We start from the raw sequence: 23,487 nt of genomic DNA, 5'->3' as shown, positions 1-23,487 counted from the left end.
GTAGGACAAGGGGTAATGGGTTCAAACTGGAACACAGGAGGTTCCACTTAAATATGAGAAGAAACTTCTTCCTGGTGAGGGTGGCAGAGCCTGGCCCAGGCTGCCCAGGGAGGTTGTGGAGTCTCCTTCTGTGCAGACATTCCAACCCGCCTGGACACCTTCCTGTGTAACCTCATCTGGGTGTTCCTGCTCCATGGGGGGATTGCACTGGATGAGCTTTCCAGGTCCCTTCCAACCCCTGACATTTTGCGATTCTGTGGTTAAATAAGAAACAGCAAAGCAACAACTCTTACCAGTTTCCACCAGCCCAGTGATGCCATTAAGGAATTCCTGCTAAATCTGTGTGCTGTTATTTAAGTTATACCACACATGGCAGAGCAGACACTCCAGCAACAATACGACCACGTCACGTCTCCGCTCATCTCTAATGCTTCATGGTCACGATGTTTTAGCAATAAAAATGTATAAACACTAACATGGCCAACACTTATATTAGGATTATGAATTCAAGTGTTATACTGCTAGAAGTCTATATAATTCTTACGTGGTAACAATCAAACCCCCAAAATATTAAGCTTTAAATTGCTTGCAACACGCTCAATTCAACTTACTCATTTTGCTTTCTAGCAGATTGTGCTTATCTGAATTCGCAGAGAAAAATATATTGGAAAACAGGGTAAAGTAGGATAGAGGCAAAAATAATTCCTTGCCACAAGCTGGTGTTCATTTCAAGCACCTTTTCCCTCCGATTTTTTTGTTATTGTAAATGTCCTAACAAGTTTACATCAGACTTACAGTCGCTGTACGCTTGTGGGGGGAAAGGATGAGTCTATTAAGTTGCATTAGACATAGTAATATGGAAATACTTGAGGGTTTTAGATGGGTCCTACTGCAACGTCAGTGTTAGAAGGAACTGGACTTGGATTTGCTCATTCACAGGCTGGTCAATAAAAATTAAAGCGTGAACTACGCTTCACATTTGTAGTTACGTTCGTGGCCATGACAGCTACAAACAGGCTACTGTTATACAAGGAAGGGATGCAATATATGGAAAACACGGATGTGAAGCACAAATGTCCCTCTCAGAGGCAGGAAAAGTCTTTTACGCGTCCCAATAAAATGAAATGTGAAACAAAATCATTAAAAGTTTGACGATCCTCTTAAATTGCACGAAAAGAAAAGAGGTGAACGCTGAACCACGAACTAATGAGCTTTTTCCACAAGGAAGGCACGGAAACAAAAGCCCGCGTTTATTCCTGATGTCAGGCTTTTCAAATATTTGTTCTTTCAGTTGAACGGGCAAATTACTGAGGGTGCAACATCCAACTTCTTAACATTTTCTAGAAAATAACGCGCAATTTCCCAGCTCTGTAAATGGCCAGCAAATCCCAGCTGGTACCACTGAAAATAGATATTGGAGAGAGAGGAAAAGCGCATGAGAGATGGCGAAATGATTTAAGAAGATGATTAAAGAAGAAATCAATCGCGGGGCTCGTATTTTGCGTCCCAGCTGCTGCTTTCCAAAGCCATCTGCTGCATTTTGCTGCACCCCATTTATTTAACGCAGCTGCAAAACATTCGCTCGGGTTGACGAGACAACTTGTCAGGGCAGTTCATGGAAACACCGCATTGCATTTCAGCTTCTTCCATGAGAACAAGAGTAAAATCATTCTGGAATTAGTACTGAATGCATTGCAGGGATATAAAACAAAAACCCATCTTGCTGTGTCTTAAAAACGTATTTCAGGTTTAAACTTGTTTATATCATTAGAAATTATTAAACAAAACGATCAAACTTTGATGGAGTTTTCAAGCGTAAGTACTCTGGAAATTCTTGAGCAAGAGTATTATCAAATAGCACCTCAAAATCAATAATTAGCCACTACACCAGCTTTCCCAGCTCATTTAATGTTACCCAGATATTTCCCACAGGACAACCTCCAGTTTTTGAGGACAGTTTAAAAATAAGGAATCTACTTCTCCTGCTTTACTTTCAATGTTTATGACCCACTTATATAACTTAGCCCTTTTTAATATATATATTTTTTCCAATTGGCATTGCTTTGAAAACCACAGTTCAACAGCACTTCAGTGATTCCGTAACCCCTAAAGAGTTAAGTACATAACAAAAATAAATCACCACCACAACACAGAAAATACCCCTAATACATCAGCAAACAAAGAAACAAAAGGTCTTCAGTACACTATTAGTAAGGAGCATAAAATCGTCATTAAAACATTTTAACGAGGGACGGATATTCTCCTTTTTAACAGCTGCGGGTGAGTTCTAACACCTGCTCTTAAACATTCAGGTTTCTAACACCCAGAAGTATTTTGGTTGCGCTTTTTGGTTTGGTTTGTTGTGCAACAGCTCACTGTCACCCCCTACAAAACAGCTCTATCAGGATTCTCATTTTACACTAAAACGCAACAGTTCTGGTGACACTGGTCCCATGAAACTCCAGTGAAATATTTCCTGTAATTCAGCAACTCTTAAATTCCAGCTTTTTCTATCATGGAATCATTTTGGTTGGAAAAGACCCTCAAGATCATCAAGTTCAATGGTTAACCCAACGCAGTCACAACACCATGTCCCTCAGAACCTCATCTCCGCATCTTTTAGACACCACAAGCATGTGCCACATTTGCTGTCCCCACAACTTCTCATCCAAAAGGAACAACATTTCTCTTGCTCCTGTTCAGGTCGCATTTTGTTCCGTGTTTGCATCAGGTGCCACATGTGAGTCCACTACAGTCCATGACACAGCCCTTCTGCGGTACCCATCAGATACCGTTATCTCCAGTAATTCCGGTATTCTGTGGTTTCCTTTCTTGTAGCTTTAAATGAACCACAGAAATCATAGAATAGAATAATTTTTACAAGATCCTTAAGATCACCAAGTCCAACCACAACCTGACTCTGGCACTAAACCACGTGCCTAAGAACCTCATCTATGTGTCTTTTAAACACCGCCAAGGATGGTGACTCCACCACTGCCCTGGGCAGCCTGTTCCAAAGCCCGACAGCACTTTCCATTAAGAATTTTTTCCTAATATCCAATCTGAACATCCCCTGGCAACTTGAGGCCATTTCCTCTCATCCTGTCACTTGTTACCTGGGAGAAGAGACCAACCCCCTCCATGCTCCAGTCTCCTTTCAGGCAGTTCAGAGATCAGAAGGTCTCCCCTCAGCTCCTGTTCTCCAGCTGAACCCCCCAGGTCCCTCAGCCGCTCCCATCACACTTGTGCTCCAGCCCCTTCCCCAGCTCCGTTCCCTTCTCTCAACTCGCTCCAGCACCTCAATGTCCTTCTTATGATGAGGGGCCCAAAACTGACCCCAGGATTTGAGGTTTGGCCTCCCCAGTGCCCAGGACAGTGGCACAATCACTCCTCTAGTCCTGCTGGCCACACTATTCCTGACACAAGCCAGGATGCTGGTGGCCTCTTGGCCACCTGGGCACACTCTGCCTCATGTTCGGCCGCTGTCACCAACACCCCCAGGTCCTTTTCCCCCAGGCACTTTCCAGCCGCTCTTCCCCGAGCCTGTAGCGCTGCCTGGGGTTGTTGTGACCCAAGTGCAGGACCCGGCACTTGGCCTTGTTGAACCTCAGACAATTGGCCTCAGCCCATCGATCCAGCTGGTCCAGATCCCTCTGTATGGCCTTCCTGCCCTCCAGCAGATCAACACTCCCACCCACCTTGGTGTCATCTGCAAACCTAGTGAGGGTGCACTCCATCCCCTCATCCAGATCATTGACAAGGAGATTAAACAGAACTGGCCCCAGTACTGGGCCCTGGGGACACCACTTGTGACCGTCAACAACTGGATTTGGCTCCGTTCACCACAACTCTTTGGGCCCGGCCCTCCAGCCAGTTCTGTATCCACGGCAGAGAACACCCATCCAGCCATGAGCTGCAGCTTCTCTGGGAGATGCTGTGGGATACGGCGTCAAAGCCTTTAATGAAGTCTAAATACACAACATCAGAATAAGCAGCTTCAAAAAACAGAGTTCCAACCCACCTTACTACAGCCTCAGAAATATTAGGGAAAATTAACCCTCAAAGACTTGTCCCTCATCTGCTTCGGATGAAGGACCATATGCACAAAAGCCCAAAGCTTTAGGAGTCACCTTAATGATCATAATGGCAGGTTTTAAAAGATGCACAGAATGGAAACACATATGTGGTTCCAGCCCTATTTACCCATCTGATAATATTAGATTTATGACAGGAGATAAGTCTACATTAGGGAAAATGAAGGCTCTGGCTTCTGCCAGTGGAGCTAAAAGCACCGATTCGGTCTCAGGACAACATCCATTTGCCATCTGCCCTCGGCTGCTCCTCCTCCTCCTCTCCCACGGTCACGGCCTCCCTATTATCCAGCAGTGATCTTTGACATCTCTAACTCATTTTGGAAGCTCCTCTGTTAATAATAAGGGCATTAGAGATGGGACGAGGGGGGAAATTGCGGCATTGTTAGGGACAGAGTGGCTAAAAACGGGCCCTTCTGGCCAAGCTCCAGCTGTCACCGCAATACCCAGCGCTGCCTCCGCTCCCCCGCTAAGTAGGACTATACTCTTGGGAGCCGTAGAGTAACTCAACTTACTAAGCCCGGCCTTGCAAACAGCTCATTTTATACTTTTCCTTTTTCCCAGAAATAAATGAGCCCAACTACCAACAGAATTCAATTTGTTGTTTGGTCCAACGGATGTTATGGACAACTTGATACACTAATCAGAAAAACATATTGTCCGAGATCACTAACAAACACACATCCACGCATCAATACATGGAAACCTCTCCCGTGCAGTTTATATTTATGGTCTTAAATTAAGAGCAATTCACATCTGACTGCATGAAAGCCCACGAACACCATTCCCACCGCTCCGCTTGCCAGGCAGGAATTTCAAACCAAAGCCGCCGTTTTTCTGTGGACTGATCTTGACTATTTAAATGATATTTAGCCATTAGAGTAAGTTCTACGTTCCCATCGTAAACCAGAAATCAAGCATTTAACACGGAACATTTGGAGACGCCCGAGTAGTCACACGAGGATACAAACAAGATCTACGACGTTCAATTTGATTTATACATATATATATATATATTTAAAATATCCTTTTAAAATAATTCTTACACTATTACCACTTCGCTTTAGGGCACAGTTTATGTGCCAACCATTAATTGCTCCTGAAAGACCTTTTTATTTATTTTATGTTCTTATTTGAACAAGCTGCCAATATAAGAAACAGCACCAGCTCTTCTCCCTATGTCCTTGATTGTCCTCAAAGCTTGTCCTGCCAAAATCATCGCTTTAGGTCTCCTATTTTTATTAAGGTGTAAGAGATGTTGTTATTTAATTAGGTTAAAGAGCTCAATTCCCAGCCTGCATTTCAAATTATGTCTCACGTGCCTAAGCCTTATAAAACTTCTATCATTAAGTTATTAAAGCGATTGCCTGCACTTCAAATTTCCTACATGCTGGGGGACAATGTTTTAAAACTAATTTCATTTGCATGATGCATTTATCTACCACAATATAGAAGATAATTTTAATTTAAGGAAATATATTTTAAATAAGATCATCTTCACAAACATTATGGAGTAAAAAGATGCCGTTTGACCACAAGAAGCTAAACACATATATATATATATATATACAGAACTCCAGGCACCACAGAGAAAATCATACGCTGACAAAAAATGCCTTTTCCTTATTCTTCAGGACCTATAAAAGTTAATTCTAAATTCTTCCAGCACAAGCACGGCAACAATGGACCAGCTGATGCCCAAGAGCCGGTTCCACCCCATTCAGATGCTTTTCCCCTTTCATCAAGGGATAAACCATCTCCAGTTACTGGAGGCCAACGGGTTATTTATTGAAGGAGAAATGCGCGCAGGCTCTTGTCTCACAATAAAAGGCAATTCAAGTAGCTGATGTCTGGTTCTCATTATAGGAATGTTTTTAAGAGCTGTATTCTATCCCAATGTGATATGTTGCTTTCATTCCTCACTCGGTATTAAGGCAAATGAGAGAAGTCTGTCGCCTTTATTTCCACCTCCCAACGTCGCTGGGTTTGGGCGCACAATCCAACGGGACACAAGTGACGCTGGAATATAAAACCTACAGACAACCACAAATGTGGCATTTCCCCATTTTTGCTTCATTTTTACTTTACCCTCACAATTGCAACAGCCCTGGGTGGGATCCAGTTTGGGTAATTTGGCTGAAATTCTGCACGGTTGGGCCCAAGGGAGTAACGGAGTCAATACAGAATCACCACCTAAATGCTCCATTTAATGAACGGAGCAAAAGAGGACACCTCTGAAGATCTGTCACAAAGCCACCCGTGACACCTTGCAAACAGATCGCTCAAAAAGTGAACAAAGACAATTAGTGGGTTGATCAGAGCTCTCAACCGCAATGGCAAATTATGTGTCTCAAACACAGAACTCCTCTAGTCAAGAGAAAACGGCTTAAGCATCAGCCTCAAATCTCAAGGCCAAAGCACAGCCTAAAATTCAGATACTTCAACGAAACGCATGGTATTCATATTATTTTCTTAGTAGTATCATGGTATCAATATTATTTTATCATTATTACCATTATATCAATATTATTTTATTAGCAGTATCGTGGTATCAATATTATCATCAGTACCATGGTATCAATATTATCATTAGTACCACGGTATCAATATTATTTTATCATTAGCATCGTGACATAATTTTTATTTTATTAGTAAAGTCATGGTATCAATATTATTTTATCATTAGCATCATGGTATCATTATTATTTTATCATTAGTACCATGATACCAATATTATTTGATCAGTAGTATCATGGTATCAATATTATCATTAGCATCATGTTATCGTTATTATTTTATCATTAGTATCCTGGTATCAACAGTATCATTAGCATCATGGTATCAATATTATTTTATCATTAGCATCATGTTATCATTATTATTTTATAATTAGTATCACGGTATCAATATTATTTTATCATTAGCATCATGGTATCATTATTTTATCATTAGCACCATGGTATCAATATTATTTTACCATTAGGATCATGGTATCATTATATTGTTATTAGTACTGTGGTATCAATATTATTTTATCATTAGCATCATGGTATAATTATTATTTTATTATTAGTATCATGGTATCAATATTATTTTATAATTAGTATCATGTTTTCAATATTATTGTATCATTAACATCATGGTATCATTATATTATTATTAGTATTGTGGTATCAATATTATTTTATCATTAGCATCATGGTATCAATATTATTTTATCATTAGCATCATGGTATCATTATATTATTAGTAGTATCGTGGTATCGATATTATTTTATCATTAGCATCGTGGTATCACTATTATTTTACCATTAATGTCATGATATCAATATTACATTATTAATAGCATAATGGTATCGATATTATTTTATCATTAGTTTCATACCATCAATATGATTTTATTAGTAGCATGACTAATTCTGACGCTAAAAACAAGTTGCACAGTCGCCCCCAACACACCAGTTTAATCATTTACAGTACAGATCACAAACCAGAGGTACCCTTAGGAAAGCTCTCGTTAAGGCTTTTCTAATTTTAATTAGAGCAGCTTCCACCCACTGCAGATGGTGCAATGAGCACCGATCACACGCTGTACGTCAAGCCACAACATTTTTAAAATTATTATGAAAATTATTTTTAAAAAAGGCAAAAATAAAAAGGAAAATAACAATTTCACATATTAAGTGGAAGCTGAGACTACTTAAAAGCTTGCAGCAATTTATCCGGGACGCTGCACCCATTGAGGGGAACAGGAGTAGTCATGCGTGTGAAGTTCCAAACACAGATTTCAGTTTAACAGCCGATAATTGCGCTTTGGGTCGACCGGGTGAATAAAGCGACTCTGTTGATGGCGATTAAAGTAACATCTTGTTGTCTTGCCAAAGGTTCTGCGCTTTGCTGGAAGATGAAGAGGATTCGGGCCCAGACTCAGCGTCTTTTTCAACAATCCTGCCGCTCAAATTGGAGAAAATCATTACATTGTCAAAAATCCAGGTGGGTGACAGAGGTCACCATGTCCCTTTTTCTTCTCCGTGAACTTTTTAATTCGATGTTGTACATTTTTAATAAGTCAGACAACATGTGTTTAGACGTTATCACGTTCGCAACGTGTTCTCAGCCTCAGCTTGAAAAGATTTAGTCGTGTGCAGCATCTGGTCCCCCAAATCTTTTTTCTCTCATTTATATCGCACAAGACAAGAATATATTTGATTTTTATATCTACAAAAGCCAATCTGATTACAGAAGTGTTATTCTGTTGGATTTAATTCTGTAACTTGATCCTATGTTCCCTATCTGACACACTTATTTCTATGCAGAAAGCACAGAAATTTGAGATTGGAGATTTTTTGTCCTATGTATATTTGGTTGATCTTACCTACCCTGTTTCCCCAAAAATCAGACCTACCCTGAAAATAAGCCCTAGCGTGATTTTTGAGGATGCTTGAAACAGAAGCCCTACTCCAAAAATAAGGTCAATTTAAAGAGTGTCCAGGCAGCTGTACATGTAAAAAAAAAAATGTATCTTTTGAAGCAAAAATTAATGTAAGACCCTGTCTTATTTTGGGGGAAACACAGTATATCCAACGTGACGTATCTCATTGTGAGCTGTGGTCAGCAGAAGAGGATGTTAAAATGTTGGGGGAATGACAATGAGAGAGGAACAGAAAGTGAAAAATGATATTGCCTTCCATATTTCCTACTCACATTCATTTTCTGCCTTCTTTTCATAAGCCAGGGGGGTTTCCTTGACACTTCAGCAGATAAAAGTCATTGTCTTATTCAAGAGGCCAAGTGAGACTTATGGAGCAAAAGAGAATCATGGAAAGAGCTCTGGGAAGTTGTGAGCCTGATTTCCATGAGAATGGAGACCCAAAATATCCCAGAACAAAAACCAGTGACTTTGGAAGAAATGGATTTAGAAATACTTTACGCTAAGTTGGAGAAGAGAGAGAAAGGAAGAAGAGGAGGAAGAAGAAGAAGAAAGAAGAAGAAGAAGAAGAAGAAGAAGAAGAAGAAGAAGAAGAAGAAGAAGAAGAAGAAGAAGAAGAAGAAGAAGAAGAAGAAGAAGAAGAAGAAAGAAGAAGAAGAAAGGAAGAAGAAAGGAAGAAGAAAAAAAAGGAAGAAGAAAGAAGAAGAAAGATGATGAAAGAAGAAAGAAGAAGAAAATAAGAAGAAAAAGAAAAGAAAAAGAAAAGAAAAAGAAAAGAAGAAGAAAAGAAGAAGAAAAGAAGAAGAAAAGAAGAAGAAAAGAAGAAGAAGAAGAAAAGAAGAAAAGAAGAACGAAGAAAAGAAGAAAGAAGAAGAAGAAAGAAGAAAAGAAGAAGAAAGAAGAAAAGATGATGAAAGAGGAAAAGAAAAAAGAAGAAGAAAAAAGATGAAGAAAGAAGAAGAAAATAAGAAATAAGAAAAGAAAAAGAAAAGAAAAATAAGATTAAGAAGAAAAGAAGAAAGATGATGAAAGAAGAAGAAAAGAAGAAGAAAAAGAAGATGAAGAAAGAAGAAGAAAAGAAGAAAGAAGAAAAGAAGAACAAAAAGAAGAAGTAGAAAAGCAGATGAAGAAGAAAAGAAGAAGGAAGAAGGAAGAAGAAGAAGAGAAACAAATTGGTATGGTGTGCAGAGCAAGGAGACAAGAAGCTCTGATTTTCATTTTATATATATATACATACATATAAATATATTTCAGAAGTAGGATTTAGGGCACTGTCAGATACACGCAGGTGTCATCTTCGCGTATCAGTTCCCGATGACCTTCATCCTCCTTCTTGCTATTCCGAGCCATTCGTTTCTGTTTCTAATCGTTTTCCCCAAGCGAGTAAAAACGTGCCTCTCAGAAAATGCCTCAAAAATATTCCTCTGGCATTTTAAATTCCTGGCTTGAAAGAAACAGCTCTCTGAGGTACAAATGAGAGGACGGTGCAGGTTTCCCAGCTCTTGAATGGGTGAATGACGGAGTTTAGGAAAATAGTTTGGAACTCATCACCTGCTTTTGCATCATGTGAAACACAAATGTGTGTTGAAAGCCGGTATGAAGAAAGTCACTCAATGCTGAAGTGAAGGGGAATGTGATCTTATTTATTGTTTCTACAAGAAACCTTGGCAGTACTAAAAAGTTGCCAAAATCCAGGTATTTTTAGGTTGAAATGAGCCTATCGTACAGTTAAGTTAGTCCAGAATTGTCTTCTCAGAAGTAACCTCCACCACATATCAATGCACGTTAAAGGCCAGAAGACAAGAAATGAGATAAGCATGTTAATTGCATTCTGCTTTCAGACGAAGCATCGGACAGAGGGGAGGATCATGTTTTCCTCTTTTTAGAAATTACCGATGAAAATGTAATCAGAATTACTGATCCCTTCTTCCTCCGCTCTGTTCGCGAGGGCAGAGGGTTCCGTGATCTGGACCAGCTCCAGTTATATCCTAATTTGAGGGGAAGCTGCTCAAGAATTACAGTTTGCAAGTTAAAATCAGGATGTTTTGGAATGTGGCAGAGACACAACAACATAGTCCATGGGAATAGTTTTCCTTAGCAGAAGCCTTTGGCGTTTGGTTAATAGTATCAGCACTTCACATTCTTGTTCATTTGACATAAATCCTATTTCAAAACAAAACTCCAGGTCTTTCTTCACAGAATCCCAGGATGTCTGGGATTAAAAGGAACCTGGAAAGCTCATCCAGTGCAATCCCCCCATGGAGCAGGAACACCCAGATGAGGTTACACAGGAAGGTGTCCAGGCGGGTTGGAATGTCTGCACAGAAGGAGACTCCACAACCTCCCTGGGCAGCCTGGGCCAGGCTCTGCCACCCTCACCAGGAAGAAGTTTCTTCTCAAATTTAAGTGGAACCTCCTGTGTTCCAGTTTGAACCCATTACCCCTTGTCCTATCATTGACTGTCACCGAGAAGAGCCTGGCTCCATCCTCCTGACACTCACCCTTTACATATCTGTAACCATGAATGAGGTCACCCCTCAGTCTCCTCTTGTCCAGCTCCAGAGCCCCAGCTCCCTCAGCCTTTCCTCACACGGGAGATGCTCCACTCCCTTCAGCATCTTGGTTGCCCTGCACTGGACTCTCTCCAGCAGTTCCCTGTCCTGCTGGAACTGAGGGGCCACAACTGGACACAATATTCCAGGTGTGGTCTCCCCAGGGCAGAGCAGAGGGGCAGGAGAACCTCTCTGACCTACTGACCACTCCCTTCTAACCCACCCCAGGTACCATTGGCTTCCTGGCCACAAGGGCCCAGTGCTGGCTCATGGTCATCCTGCTGTCCCCAGGACCCCCAGGTCCCTTTCCCCTACACTGCTCTCCAACAGCTCATTCCCAAACTTATACTGGAACCTGGGGTTGTTCTGCCCAGATTCAAGACTCTACACTTGCCCTTGTTCTATTTCATTCAATTTTTCCCCGCCCAGCTCTCCATCCTGTCCAGGTCTCTGATGGCAGCACAGCCTCTGCCGTGTCAGCCACTCCTCCCAGCTTGGTGTCATCAGCAAACTTGCTGACAGTCACTCTATTCCCTCGTCCAAATCATTGATGAATATATCGAAATATACAGGCCCCAGCACTGACCCTGAGGCACTGCACTAGATACAGGCCTCAACTGGACTCCACCCCATTCATGATGTAGTTCTGGAGCTCTGCCATTCCAGCAGAATTCACACCCCTCTTATTTTACCTCATTCCATCTCTATCCTGAAAATACTCCATTAAATAACTCCTCTCAATAATCTAGATTAAAACTAATCCTACCTTATTCCATCTCTCTCATGACTCCTTTAAATAATCTTGGTTAAAAGTAATCTTCCAAGTAGTTGTATAAAGTATTGCTTAAAACTATAACAAAGACATAGCTCACCAACTTGTCATCAGTACCACAAAGTGTTAAACACTATTTCAGTGTATTAATATAGACAACGTACCAAAAAGATGTAGCAAATAAATAACTTTACATCTGAATTCTCACAGACACATGGATTCTTAAAGTTAGGAGGTACTATAACCCATCTCCTCTAACAGACACCCCCATAGCTTTAATTTGACCTTGTCAGTCTAAAAGCGGATTATTTAAAATTATTTAAGTGAACAAAAGGAAGATTTATGTGCTTAATTGGTAGAAATAGTCACTATTATGCAGTTTTACTAATCAATAAGAGATACTGAAATCAAGAAAATAACCTAACAACGCAAGTGGAAAACACATTCTAGTGAAATTGCCGACCTATCTGCATTTGTAAAATCAAACTCATTAATGTAAGTGTCAAATAATGATAAGCCAGCTGAACAACAGGAAATGTTATCTAAATTAAGAAGACTACATCAGAATTACCTTGTCTTTGTCTTAAAAAGAAAGACGTCAGGGGCTTCATGCCCTTTCTGCTTTAAATATGCAACGTTTTACCAGTTTCTTTTTCTGCTGTAATATGTTATCCCCATAAAAGAATCCAGAATTTTCTCAATTGGGCAAAATGCAGCCAAGTGGCAGAACTGACCGTACCTGCTGATAGAAGAAATTGAGAGTTGGTTTGTCCTCAGTGAACTGGTTCAGAAATCCTTTGGGCAAATAGCGAATTCTCAATTCATATCTGAAAAGCAAGAAAAACAAAGAGAGAATTAAATTGGCGAGCCAAAAGTAATCGAGATTTCCTCCCAAATTACAGATGCGTTCGAAGATTCTTAAAAATAAGGATCAAATCAAAACAAATGCAGAAAACTAAAGGAAAATTTTCCTCTTTGACTACTTGTAGTTCCTGACATTTTATAAAGGTGTTTCCAGCTCTGAATTGCTCCTTTCGCTGCGCCAATACAGCATATCCGATCAAACAGCCCTTCTCCAAAATAAGTGTATTTAACAACCTCCTCATGCTGGTGAAGGCAAATATTGCAACGTTTCAACCTGTTGGTTTCAACAGGGCAAGAACTTCTTTTCAAACAAGTGCTGTGGCTGCGTGGCATCAAGATTTCTATCGGGATTTGATAAAATAGGTGTTATTGCTGCTTAGGATTCCACTGCAAGCAGAAGTTACAGGATTCTTCTTTGCTTTGGAATCATTGAAATACGTTGTGCAGTAAGAAATCAGTAAAATAAGGAAAATATTTAGCAACTGTAAACGCCCGCACACGAACTATATACAAACCAGAAATACTAAGAATTATGGGGGTTTATAATTTATTTCATAAAGGAAAATGCATGTTTCAGTCTCCGTGTGCACAGAAAACATGTTTTTATACGAAAAAGAGTCTTCGGACTGTCTCAGTCGTTCTGATCTAGACCAGGATGTAGAATGTCTTTACCCTCCGGATTAAATAAAATATATAGGTAAAGCAATCTCTTTCCTTTCCAGGGACTTGCCTTCCTAACTGAGGAGCCTTGAAAAGTCTGGCTTTTTGCAATAGGATCGCAGGAGAAAATCAGGAAAGCAAAAGAGCTTGGCTGGGACAGTCACTAGCGTGACCTTAATTAGAACAGGCTGCCCAGGGCAGTGGGGGAGTCACCGTCCCTGGGGGGGTTTAAAAGGCATTTAGATGAGGTTCTTAGGGACATGGGTTAGTGCCAGAGTCAGGTTATGGTTGGACTCGGTGATCCTGAGGGTCTCTTTCAAATGAAATGATTCTATGATTCCAATCTCTGACTAGGCCTATGGGAATGAAGAAGCTGACGTTCAACAGCCAACTCAAGGCAGGGCTTGATTTTCAGTATCGTCTACATCTACTGTCCTTCAAATGCAGCAAGCGATGAGGATGCCAAGTCCCCTTCTCACAAACCAGGTCTGCTTTCTGAGCAAGTATCCCAGCTGATAATCACCCCTCAGGTTTGATAAAACTAGCACTGGAAGACCACTGTCACACAATCACAGACTGGCTGGGACGGGACACCCACTCATTAAAACAATAATAATACTACAAGGGAAGAGGAATTTCTTCATTAAGAAGTATTTCACCTGGGATCATCTCCCATGCACAGGTATATGGGACGTCATACAAGCAAATGCTTAAGGAATAATTAACAATTTACGCTACCATAAGATAAACCCAAGAGCAGCAGCATTACCTAATGAAATTTAACAAGAGAAAGTGTAGAGTCCTGCATCTGGGCAGGAACAACCCCAGGTTCCAGTATAGGTTGGGAAATTACATATTAGAGAGCAGTGTAGGGGAAAGGGACCTGGGGGTCCTGGGGACAGCAGGATGACCATGAGCCAGCACTGGGCCCTTGTGGCCAGGAAGGCCAATGGTACCTGGGGTGGATGAGAAGGGGGTGGTCAGTAGGTCAGAGAGGTTCTCCTGCCCCTCTGCTCTGCCCTGGGGAGACCACACCTGGAATATTGTGTCCAGTTGTGGCCCCTCAGTTCCAGCAGGACAGGGAACTGCTGGAGAGAGTCCAGCGCAGGGCAACAAAGATGCTGAAGGGAGTGGAGCATCTCCCGTGTGAGGAAAGGCTGAGGGAGCTGGGGCTCCGGAGCTGGACAAGAGGAGACTGAGGGGTGACCTTATTAATGTTTATAAATATATTAAGGGTGAGTGTCACGAGGATGGAGCCAGGCTCTTCTCGGTGGCAAACAATGATAGGACAAGGGGTAATGTGATCAAGCTGGAACACAAGAGGTTTCACTTAAATTTGAGAAGAAACTTCTTCGTGGTGAGGGTGTCAGAGCCTGGCCCAGGCTGCCCAGGGGGGTTGTGGAGTCTCCTTCTGTGCAGACATTCCAACCCGCCTGGACATGTTCCTGTGTAACCTCATCTGGGTGTTCCTGCTCCAGCAGGGGGATTGGACTGGATGAGCTTTTGAGGTACCTTCCAATCCCAAACATACTGTGATACTGGGAATCAGCAATGAATAAAACTCAAACTGCATTTGGAAGACTAGACTTATTCTAAAGCAATCGTATGGAATTACAGTCCAATTATACAATGCTTCTGTAGTGCTAAATCTTGCGTAACTCAAAGAAATACAACAGTATTACCCAATGTGACCCAAAACACAGCAGACTCCAGAATACTTATTTCCTGAACAAATTATTACCAAAAATAATAAGCTAGAGGTTCCAACAATTATAACTCGGATCATTTTGGGCACCATGAGCTGACGCTGGACGGAATTATCGTCATTGCCAGAGAATCAAATAAAACATTAAAAGGATATTTGGTTCTATAGAGTTAACTAGCATGAACTTTCTTCAAGTAAATGTACAGTGAAGATGTACATTACTTTCCCTTTAGGGTCAATATTCTTCTTTGTATGAAAAAAAGAAGTATTGGGTCTTTATTGATTTTTATTTGAAATGAACAAACCAACCGACAAACCCACGCCATGATAGTTCAAACCTCTGCTACCTCGTGCAAAATACCAACTATTTGATGGCGAGAAGGTGGTCAGAGTAATAAATAAAAGCAAATGTGAGGATGGGAAAAGAAGAATTCCAGTAAGCAATGATTTCCTCTTTGTCCTTTGCAACGTAATTGAGGTTTTAATTCTGCATGTTCCTGCACCTGAACTGTTTGCTGCATGAGGGAAAACTGGAAGTGACCAAATTTTGAGTGACTCTACCCCTAAAATCCACTATTATTTCCTCCTCCCAAGCCCTAACTGCAGCTCTATCATCTCATATCATTTCTCCCCTTCATTCCGCTATAGGATTACGAGCAGTATGGCATCAAACAAAAGCTGAGTATCTTCTGCATAACCCACTGCCAATCACTGTGACTTCCAGTATCTAAATTAGTCCAGGAGAACATCTAAGATCTAATTTCTGAAGACGGGGAATACACAACCCTTTTCATTTAAATTATTAAAAAGAAACAATCATCACGCAAGTGTTTATTAACACTATAGGAAGCTTTTAATTTAAGGATGATTCCAAGACTTCCCTCCGTGTAATCAAAACATTGTCACACGTACTGTCGGATGATCTGAAACACCCCGTGTTACAGCACCACAAACATGACAGCGGCGTTTTGATGACGCGCAGCGAATCTCCCCAGGTTTCCAAGGTACGTCAGGCTGCGTGTGTTCCATCAAACATTCAACGACACTCTGGGAGGGTATTGAATAATTTACATCTCGCCACAGCTCTTTCATGAGCATTTGATACCGTTCCTTCCCACAAACTTCAAAACAATCTCCTCGTTTTGCTGCTCAAAATGATTCAGTCTGTTCTGCGACGTATACAACGCGCCGTTTAATAGAATCGGGATCGACGCTTGTACACGATGTAACAAATTTCCACGGTATAAATTATTCACACCGTATACCCAGCACTCCTACCATGAAAAGCACTCAGGGACCCCCTGCTTTCTAAGCTGGAATTTCCCTGTGTTATCAATTAAAAATGTATTGTAAATTACGGAAGGAAAAATACCGATGCACGTGCCACAAACAATAAAATGTAGCATGCATAGAACATGCCATTTAAGTTTTAAATGTTGCTAATTCATTTGGATTTGTTGCATTTGCTAAAATCAGGCCCCTAAAGAGCGTTTATAAACCGATGGTTGCCAAATGGGATGTCTGCTACTATAGAATAACTCAATTTACAAGAAATTAAATATACATTATTTACGATAACTCTGCAGGGGACATGTGTAAGCTTAAAATCGTGGTTATGAACATAAGCCACCAAAGAACACACACAAAACCCTTTTAATGAAACAGTAACCACAGCAAAATCTGCTTTTTGCTGTTTCCGTGTGAGTTTAGTCGTTCACTTATTTAATGGTATATTAAAGCTCTGAGCTCCCCATCTTTTCTAGTAGACTATTGGGTCTTTCTGCAAATAAATGTTAGTTTCCTCTTGTATTTCTATCAACTGGTATGATGAAAATATCCCAAAGTACCTAAGCTATGAAAAACAAGATTCTGCAATGACCTTGCGATTGTTTATTGCCCCTGGAATAACTGAAGAAAACCCCAGATCGGAGGAGGGCGAATGTCACTCATGGCTCTGGGCCACAATTCGGTAACCAATAAATAATAAAACTGAACAATTTTACGTTCACAGAGGAATAAACTGATCTATTCTCTGCTTTTCAGTGTTTTCAAATTACATTTCTTCTACTTAAGTCTATAACTAAATACAACCAGTCCTTCACAATATTTTCTTTTTCCCTTGACATAACAAGGTTTATCCTTTTAAATTTTCAGAGGTGTGTGCGTATCACAAATACAAATGGGATTACGCCAAAAAGTCAAGGATGACAAAACCTGAGATGGGGTTGTTCGCTACATATATCACAGAATCACAGAATTGACTGGGTTGGAAAAGACCTCAGAGATCATCCAGTCCAACCCTTGGTCCAACTCCAGTCCATTGACTAGATCATGGCACTAAGTGCCATGGCCAATCTCAGCTTAAAAACCTCCAGGGCCGGTGAGTCCAGCACCTCCCTGGGCAGCCATTCCAATGCCTGACCACTCTCTCTGTACAGAATTGCTTTCTAATCGCCAGCCTCAATTTCCCCTGGCAGAGTTGAAGCCCATGGCCCCTTGTCCTATTGCTGACTGCCTGGGAGAAGAGACCAATCCCCACCTGGCCAGAACTGCCCTTCAGGTAGTTCTAGAGAGTGCTGAGCTCAGCTCTAAGCCTCCTCTTCTCCAGACTAAACAAGCCCAGCTCCCTCAGCCTCTCCCCATAGGGCTTGTGTTCAAGTCCCTTCCCCAGTCTTGTTGCTCTTCTCTGGACCCGCTCCAGCACTTCAATCTCTTTCCTGAGCTGAGGGGCCCAGAACTGAACACAATACTCCAGGTGTGGCCTCCCCAATGCAGAGTACAGGGGAAGGATCACTGCCCTTGTCCTGCTGACCACGCTGGTTTTGATACAGGACAGGACACCATTGGCCTTCTTGGCCACCTGGGCACACTGGTGGCTCATGTTGAGCTTCCTGTCCATTAGTCCCCCAGGTCCCTTTCTGCCTGACTGCTCTCCAGCCACTCTGTGCCAGCCTGGAGCGCTGCAGGGGGTTGTTGTGGCCAAAGTGCAGCACCCGGCACTTGGCCTTGTTGAACTTCATCCCATTGGAATCGGCCCATTTTTCCAGTCTGTCCAGATCCCTCTGCAGAGCCCTCCTGCCTTCCCGCAGGTCGACACTCCCTCCCAACTTGGAGGGAGCAGAAGCTCTGCAGATTTTGAAGGGATTTCTGCTCCTACTTTACGCATCCTCTAAATCCTGGGTTACACGTTACCTGTTCAGTTTGCAGAAAACCCCCGACAACAACAAAAATCCCTTAAAGCAAACCCAAGACTGCTTGTGAAAAGCTTGTGTGTTTTGTGGGGTTTTATTGGTTTGTTTTTTGGTGGTGTTTGGTTTTATGGTTTGGTTTGCTTGGGTTTTTTTCCATTTTCTTCCCTTGCCCTCCTATTCAACCACATAAGGATCTCGCTTCATAACACGAATTACAGCCTCATTTTTTATGACAAGCTAAAAAGACTGTCCTGGTTTTGTTAAAAACATGTTTCACTTTTAGTGAATTTGCCTGTCAGCTAAAGCTTCATATTAGCTGCATTTTCCTAGAGAACCAGATCCATTTTTTTGGTAAACACAGCAACGGAATGCGCGGTCATTGATAACGAATGGATGCACCTCTCGCCAGAGGGGCAACGAGAAACAGGTGACCAAGGAACTGACCAACAGTGTATAACATTCCATTCACGTGAATACTTCATATAAAAGTGGGAGATCACGAAGATCTTGTCCCTTTTTGCTTATGGCAACATTAGGAGAAGACCTTGCTAGTTGGCCCTGTGAACTGAGGCCTAGTGAGAGACTGAATCCAGCTCCGGTTGGCTGTAGAGTCCAGTCCAGGACTTCGGGTGCCGGCTCTGCAGTTGCTCAGACTTTCCAGATTGGTTTTGTATATTTTGTATTATTTTCTCTATTCTTATTAGTAGCATTAGGAAAACACTTTTAATTTTTCCAACTCTCTTCTCTCTGTCCTTCTTTCCCTCCCGATTAGTGGGAAGCGGGGAGAGGGAGGGGCTGAAGAGGGGGGTAGAAGAGGTTAACAATACATCTGCCGCAGTTTTATTGTCACCCCGCAATCAAAACCCTCAACAAAGACTTATTGGGCTCGCTTTGGCCACGAAACAGATTGATGCTCTTACTTCCATTCTTCGGGCGGGTGGGCCAGTTCGAATTTCTCCCTCACGTTGGACACCCCCATGTCCAGGTGCAGCCAGTGAACCTCCTCGGACTGCAGGTGGCTGAGCCGCAACCCGTAACACGCCACGTTTTTCACCTTGTGACTGTCCACGATCTTCTGGATTATGCCCTAAAACAGAGAAACACACACTCCTTACAAGCCGTAAAACGCCAACGTGCATTTTCCAAACATTCAACAGTAAGGCTTGGAAGTGTAACAATGTCTATACAAAACATTAAGCAATAAATCAGATATTACACGTAGCGGTAAACACGTTTCCATTCATCTTTTTAGAATTGAGCCACTATGTAAAACACAATAACATAAAAGCCAAAATATAAAAAGCAGATTGGCGGATGAAATCAAGATGTATTTGTGCAAACAAACCCTCTTTAAAAGTCACTCTCCAAAGAAAATTTTATTAAGAATTTCATCCTATTGAGTGTCCCAACAGCCGGGATTTGGTAGGTCACTCACAGCCTCTTGGTTTCCTTCTCTTCACCCATTTCATCCCTTATGAAATGGGGTGAGACCATTATTTGGGAAGATTCTAAAAAAAAATCAAACATCCCATTTGTTTGTCCTGTGGTCAATGGCAAAGTTTGAGGATCTCAGGCCCAAGAAAGGAACCTTTCAAAAAACCAAATCCTAATATTCCTGTTTCCCTTCTGACATTGATTCTGCAAATCAGGCAAACAGAAAAGTAACTGCAAAAAGCAAATGAAGGAAGGACTAAATCTGAATAGATGGGGACGATGACACCTGTAGGAGTGGGATCATGGTTTTGGTGAGGTGATGGCGAGCTGTTAGATCAGCTCATATGCCTCAGCAAACTGCAGCCTTGAAATAAGTTTCCAGAAGCAACACAGCGCATAGTGAAATGTGATAAAAATTCAATATTTCAAGCCTAAAAGAAAGAAACACAAGCCACGTTTAGTAAGCTGCAGAATCACGGAATGGGTGGGGTTGGAAGGGACCTCTGGAGATCATCCAGTCCAACCCACCTGCTGAAGCAGGTTCACCAGAGCAGATCACACAGGAAGGTGTCCAGGTGGGTTTGAATGTTTCCAGAGAAGGAGACTCCACAACCTCTCTGGGCAGCCTGGGCCAGGGCTCTGGCACCTCCTCATATTCAGATGGAACCTCCTGTGCTTCAGTCTGTGCCCGTTCCCCCTCATCCTGTCATTGGGCACCACTGAACAGAGTCTGGTCCATCCTCTTGACACCCACCCTGGAGATATTTATAAACATTGATGAGATCCCCTCTCAGCTTCTCTTCTCCAGGCTGAACAGCACCAGCTCTCTCAGTTTCTCCTCATAGAAAGATGCTCCAGATCCCTCAGCACCTCCATAACCCGCTGCTGGACTCCCTCCAGTGATTGCTTGTTCATGGAGTCAAAGTCAGAAGAGGTTCCACCAAGCCCAGCACCCTCAGAAGCATCATCTGCTTCAGCATCAACAGTGAGTGTCAGGAGGATGGAGCCAGGCTCTTCTCGGTGAGAACCAGCGATAGGACAAGGGGCAATGGGTACAAACTGCAACACAAGAGGTTCCACTTAAATTTGAGAAGAAACTTCTTCCCGATGAGGGTGGCAGAGCCTGGCCCAGGCTGCCCAGGGAGGTTGTGGAGTCTCCTTCTCTGCAGACATTCCAACCCGCCTGGACACCTTCCTGTGTAACCTCATCTGGGTGTTCCTGCTCCATGGGGGGATTGCACTGGATGAGCTTTCCAGGTCCCTTTCGATCCCTGACACTCTGTGAAAGCAGCGACACCAACTCACAACCAGAGGAACACCAAAGCGGGACAGGGTTTGTTTTCTCTGGCTCCTGTTTCCAAACAGCACAAGATTTACGTCCAAGTGGCACCGCGGCCATAACGGTGTCAGTGTGTTTAACTCCCACTGGGTAGTAAACCACGTGTAGAGTCCCCTCGGGTTCTGGACGGCTTCCATGAAGTGACAAAGCCACCGCCGTCACTCAGGGATGGGCGACAGCTTCTTCACCTTCCAATGCATGAGGAGCTTTGCACGTCTGATGTTCTTCAGGGTAGTGACCAGAATGTTTAATCACCGGTTTCCAGACAAACGATTTAACTGCTTAACCACGGCACGGCGGCGATGAAGACATCCCGCTGGGATACGTCCCGACAAACCTTTTAACTGGAAGCACAGCTAAAGAAACCTGAAATCTCTCCAGACTTTTGTGGCGGATGCACTCGACCCCCCCAGACAAACCAGCAGCAGTTTGGTTCAGGCTCCAGAGGGAAAGGCCTGAGCCACAGCCAGGCCAAAAACTCCTTCAGGAGAACCACAGGGAAGCAGAAGGACACACAGACACCGGTAACTTGTGAGTGAATGAGTCTTGTACAGACTTTTCCTACTGTATTCAATTTGACTATGAATCAACCACTTTATAAATGAGCCGACTTTGAGCTCTCCCTGTAAATAAGTGACCTGTATGGCGATAGTTTTACTACTCACAGGTCAGTGGATGAGCACAATTCAAGTTCAGTTTTAATCATTTCACTTAAACAGGTGCACACCAAATGTCGTGGATTATTTAGAGATATAGGGTTGTATGATTTTTAATATACTCTTTGCTTCGTGTTACTTGGTAGATTTGCTAAAGTTTTAAGCTTGTATTTACCAAAAGCAACCGCAGGCTACACTAAACACCTGCAAGGTAAAGTCTGGCTTGCATTTTGCTGGGAAAAATGGAAGCAACTGGGAAAACAAGGATCCAAAGCTAACACAGAGACATCACAGACATCTGCAAAGCGGGGCCTATTTTGCACTGCGCTGAGAATAAAGGATTTATCCAGAGAAAACAGCACCTGCAAGGATATGGACCAAAACCAGTGTCTAAAGCGGAACAAAACAGAGGCCTCAGAGAAAAAGGGTCCAACGGGGAGCAAAAGACCTGGTGGTGAAATAGCGCCATTGGTGTGAATGGTCTGTAAAGATATAAAAGTGTGTAGTTTTCTATGCTTGGATGGATCTCTAGGCAGGTACGCAGCTCGAGCCAGCCCTCCTGCTATTCTACTCCATTAAGCTGTTATTTTTCGAATAATTTTGTCTCCTGAGAGTCTGCTCTTCATATGGTTATTGGGCCTCACCTGAAAGTTTGCTGCTGGAGTTCTAAAATACAGACTCTGGAGTGAATGGTTATGAGGGAGGGAACACATCTGATACAGGAATATCAATTTCACAGAATCACAGAATCACACAGAATCCCAGAATGTCAGGGGTTGGAAGGGACCTGGAAAGCTCATCCAGTGCAATCCCCCCATGGAGCAGGAACACCCAGATGAGGTTACACAGGAAGGTGTCCAGGCGGGTTGGAATGTCTGCACAGAAGGAGACTCCACAACCCCCCTGGGCAGCCTGGGCCAGGCTCTGCCACCCTCACCAGGAACAAGTTTCTTCTCATATTTAAATGGAACCTCCTGTGTTCCAGTTTGTACCCACTGGCCCTTGTCCTATCATTGGTTGTCACCAAGAAGAGCCTGGCTCCATCCTCCTGACATTCACCCTTTATATATCTGTAACCATGAATGAGGTCACCCCTCAGCCTCCTCTTCTCCAGCTCCAGAGCCCCAGCTCCCTCAGCCTTTCCTCACACGGGAGATGCTCCACTCCCTCCAGCATCTTGGTTGCCCTGCGCTGGACTCTCTCCAGCAGTTCCCTGTCCTGCTGGAACTGAGGGGCCACAACTGGACACAAGATTCCAGGTGTGGTCTCCCCAGGGCAGAGCAGAGGGGCAGGAGAACCTCTCTGACCTACTGACCACCCCCTTCTCATCCACCCCAGGTACCATTGGCCTTCCTGGCCACAAGGGCCCAGTGCTGGCTCATGGTCATCCTGCTGTCCCCAGGACCCCCAGGTCCCTTTCCCCTACACTGCTCTCCAACAGGTCATTCCCCAACCTATACTGGAACCTGGGGTTGTTCTGCCCAGATACAAGACTCTACACTTGCTCTTGTTCTATTTCATTCAATTTTTCCCCGCCCAGCTCTCCATCCTGTCCAGGTCTCTGATGGCAGCACAGCCTCTGGTGTGTCAGCCACTCCTCCCAGCTTGGTGTCATAATCTCTATCAGCAGTTTTCACTTGGCTCTTGTCATTCCCATAAATACCCAGAAAGGAAGTCACACAATCGTATACCAGTTGAATGCTGTTTACTGTGATCACATTGACGTTAATCGGGTTTCCAGAGCTAACATTTACACCCCAAACATAAAACAGGTCAGTGCAGCTGAGCAAAAGA

At 42.8% G+C, this 23,487-nt stretch overlaps 1 protein-coding gene and 1 long non-coding RNA gene across 6 annotated transcripts in view; one reads left to right on the top strand and one right to left on the bottom strand.

Annotated features, from left to right (window-relative positions):
- LOC309436619 overlaps window positions 1-19,001 on the top strand; it is a 481,462-nt gene extending 462,461 nt beyond the window's left edge. The window contains exon 2 of the long non-coding RNA XR_014183382.1: window positions 18,841-19,001. This is a non-coding gene — a long non-coding RNA (uncharacterized lncRNA). The remainder of the gene's footprint in view (window positions 1-18,840) is intronic.
- PTK2 (protein tyrosine kinase 2) overlaps window positions 1-23,487 on the bottom strand; it is a 205,893-nt gene that overhangs the window by 94,799 nt on the left and 87,607 nt on the right. For all 5 annotated transcript variants that reach the window (XM_082045902.1, XM_082045900.1, XM_082045898.1 and 2 more), the window contains 2 exons: window positions 19,185-19,351; window positions 12,584-12,671 (listed from right to left, as the gene is read on the bottom strand). In XM_082045902.1, the coding sequence (XP_081902028.1) occupies window positions 12,584-12,671; window positions 19,185-19,351 (255 nt within the window). The remainder of the gene's footprint in view (window positions 1-12,583; window positions 12,672-19,184; window positions 19,352-23,487) is intronic.

Source organism: Streptopelia decaocto (assembly GCF_964273445.1).
Source record: "Streptopelia decaocto genome assembly, chromosome: 2".
Classification (NCBI taxonomy): domain Eukaryota; kingdom Metazoa; phylum Chordata; class Aves; order Columbiformes; family Columbidae; genus Streptopelia; species Streptopelia decaocto.
Note: the sequence above shows the minus strand (reverse complement) of the source record. Positions and strands in the feature narration are given on the sequence as shown.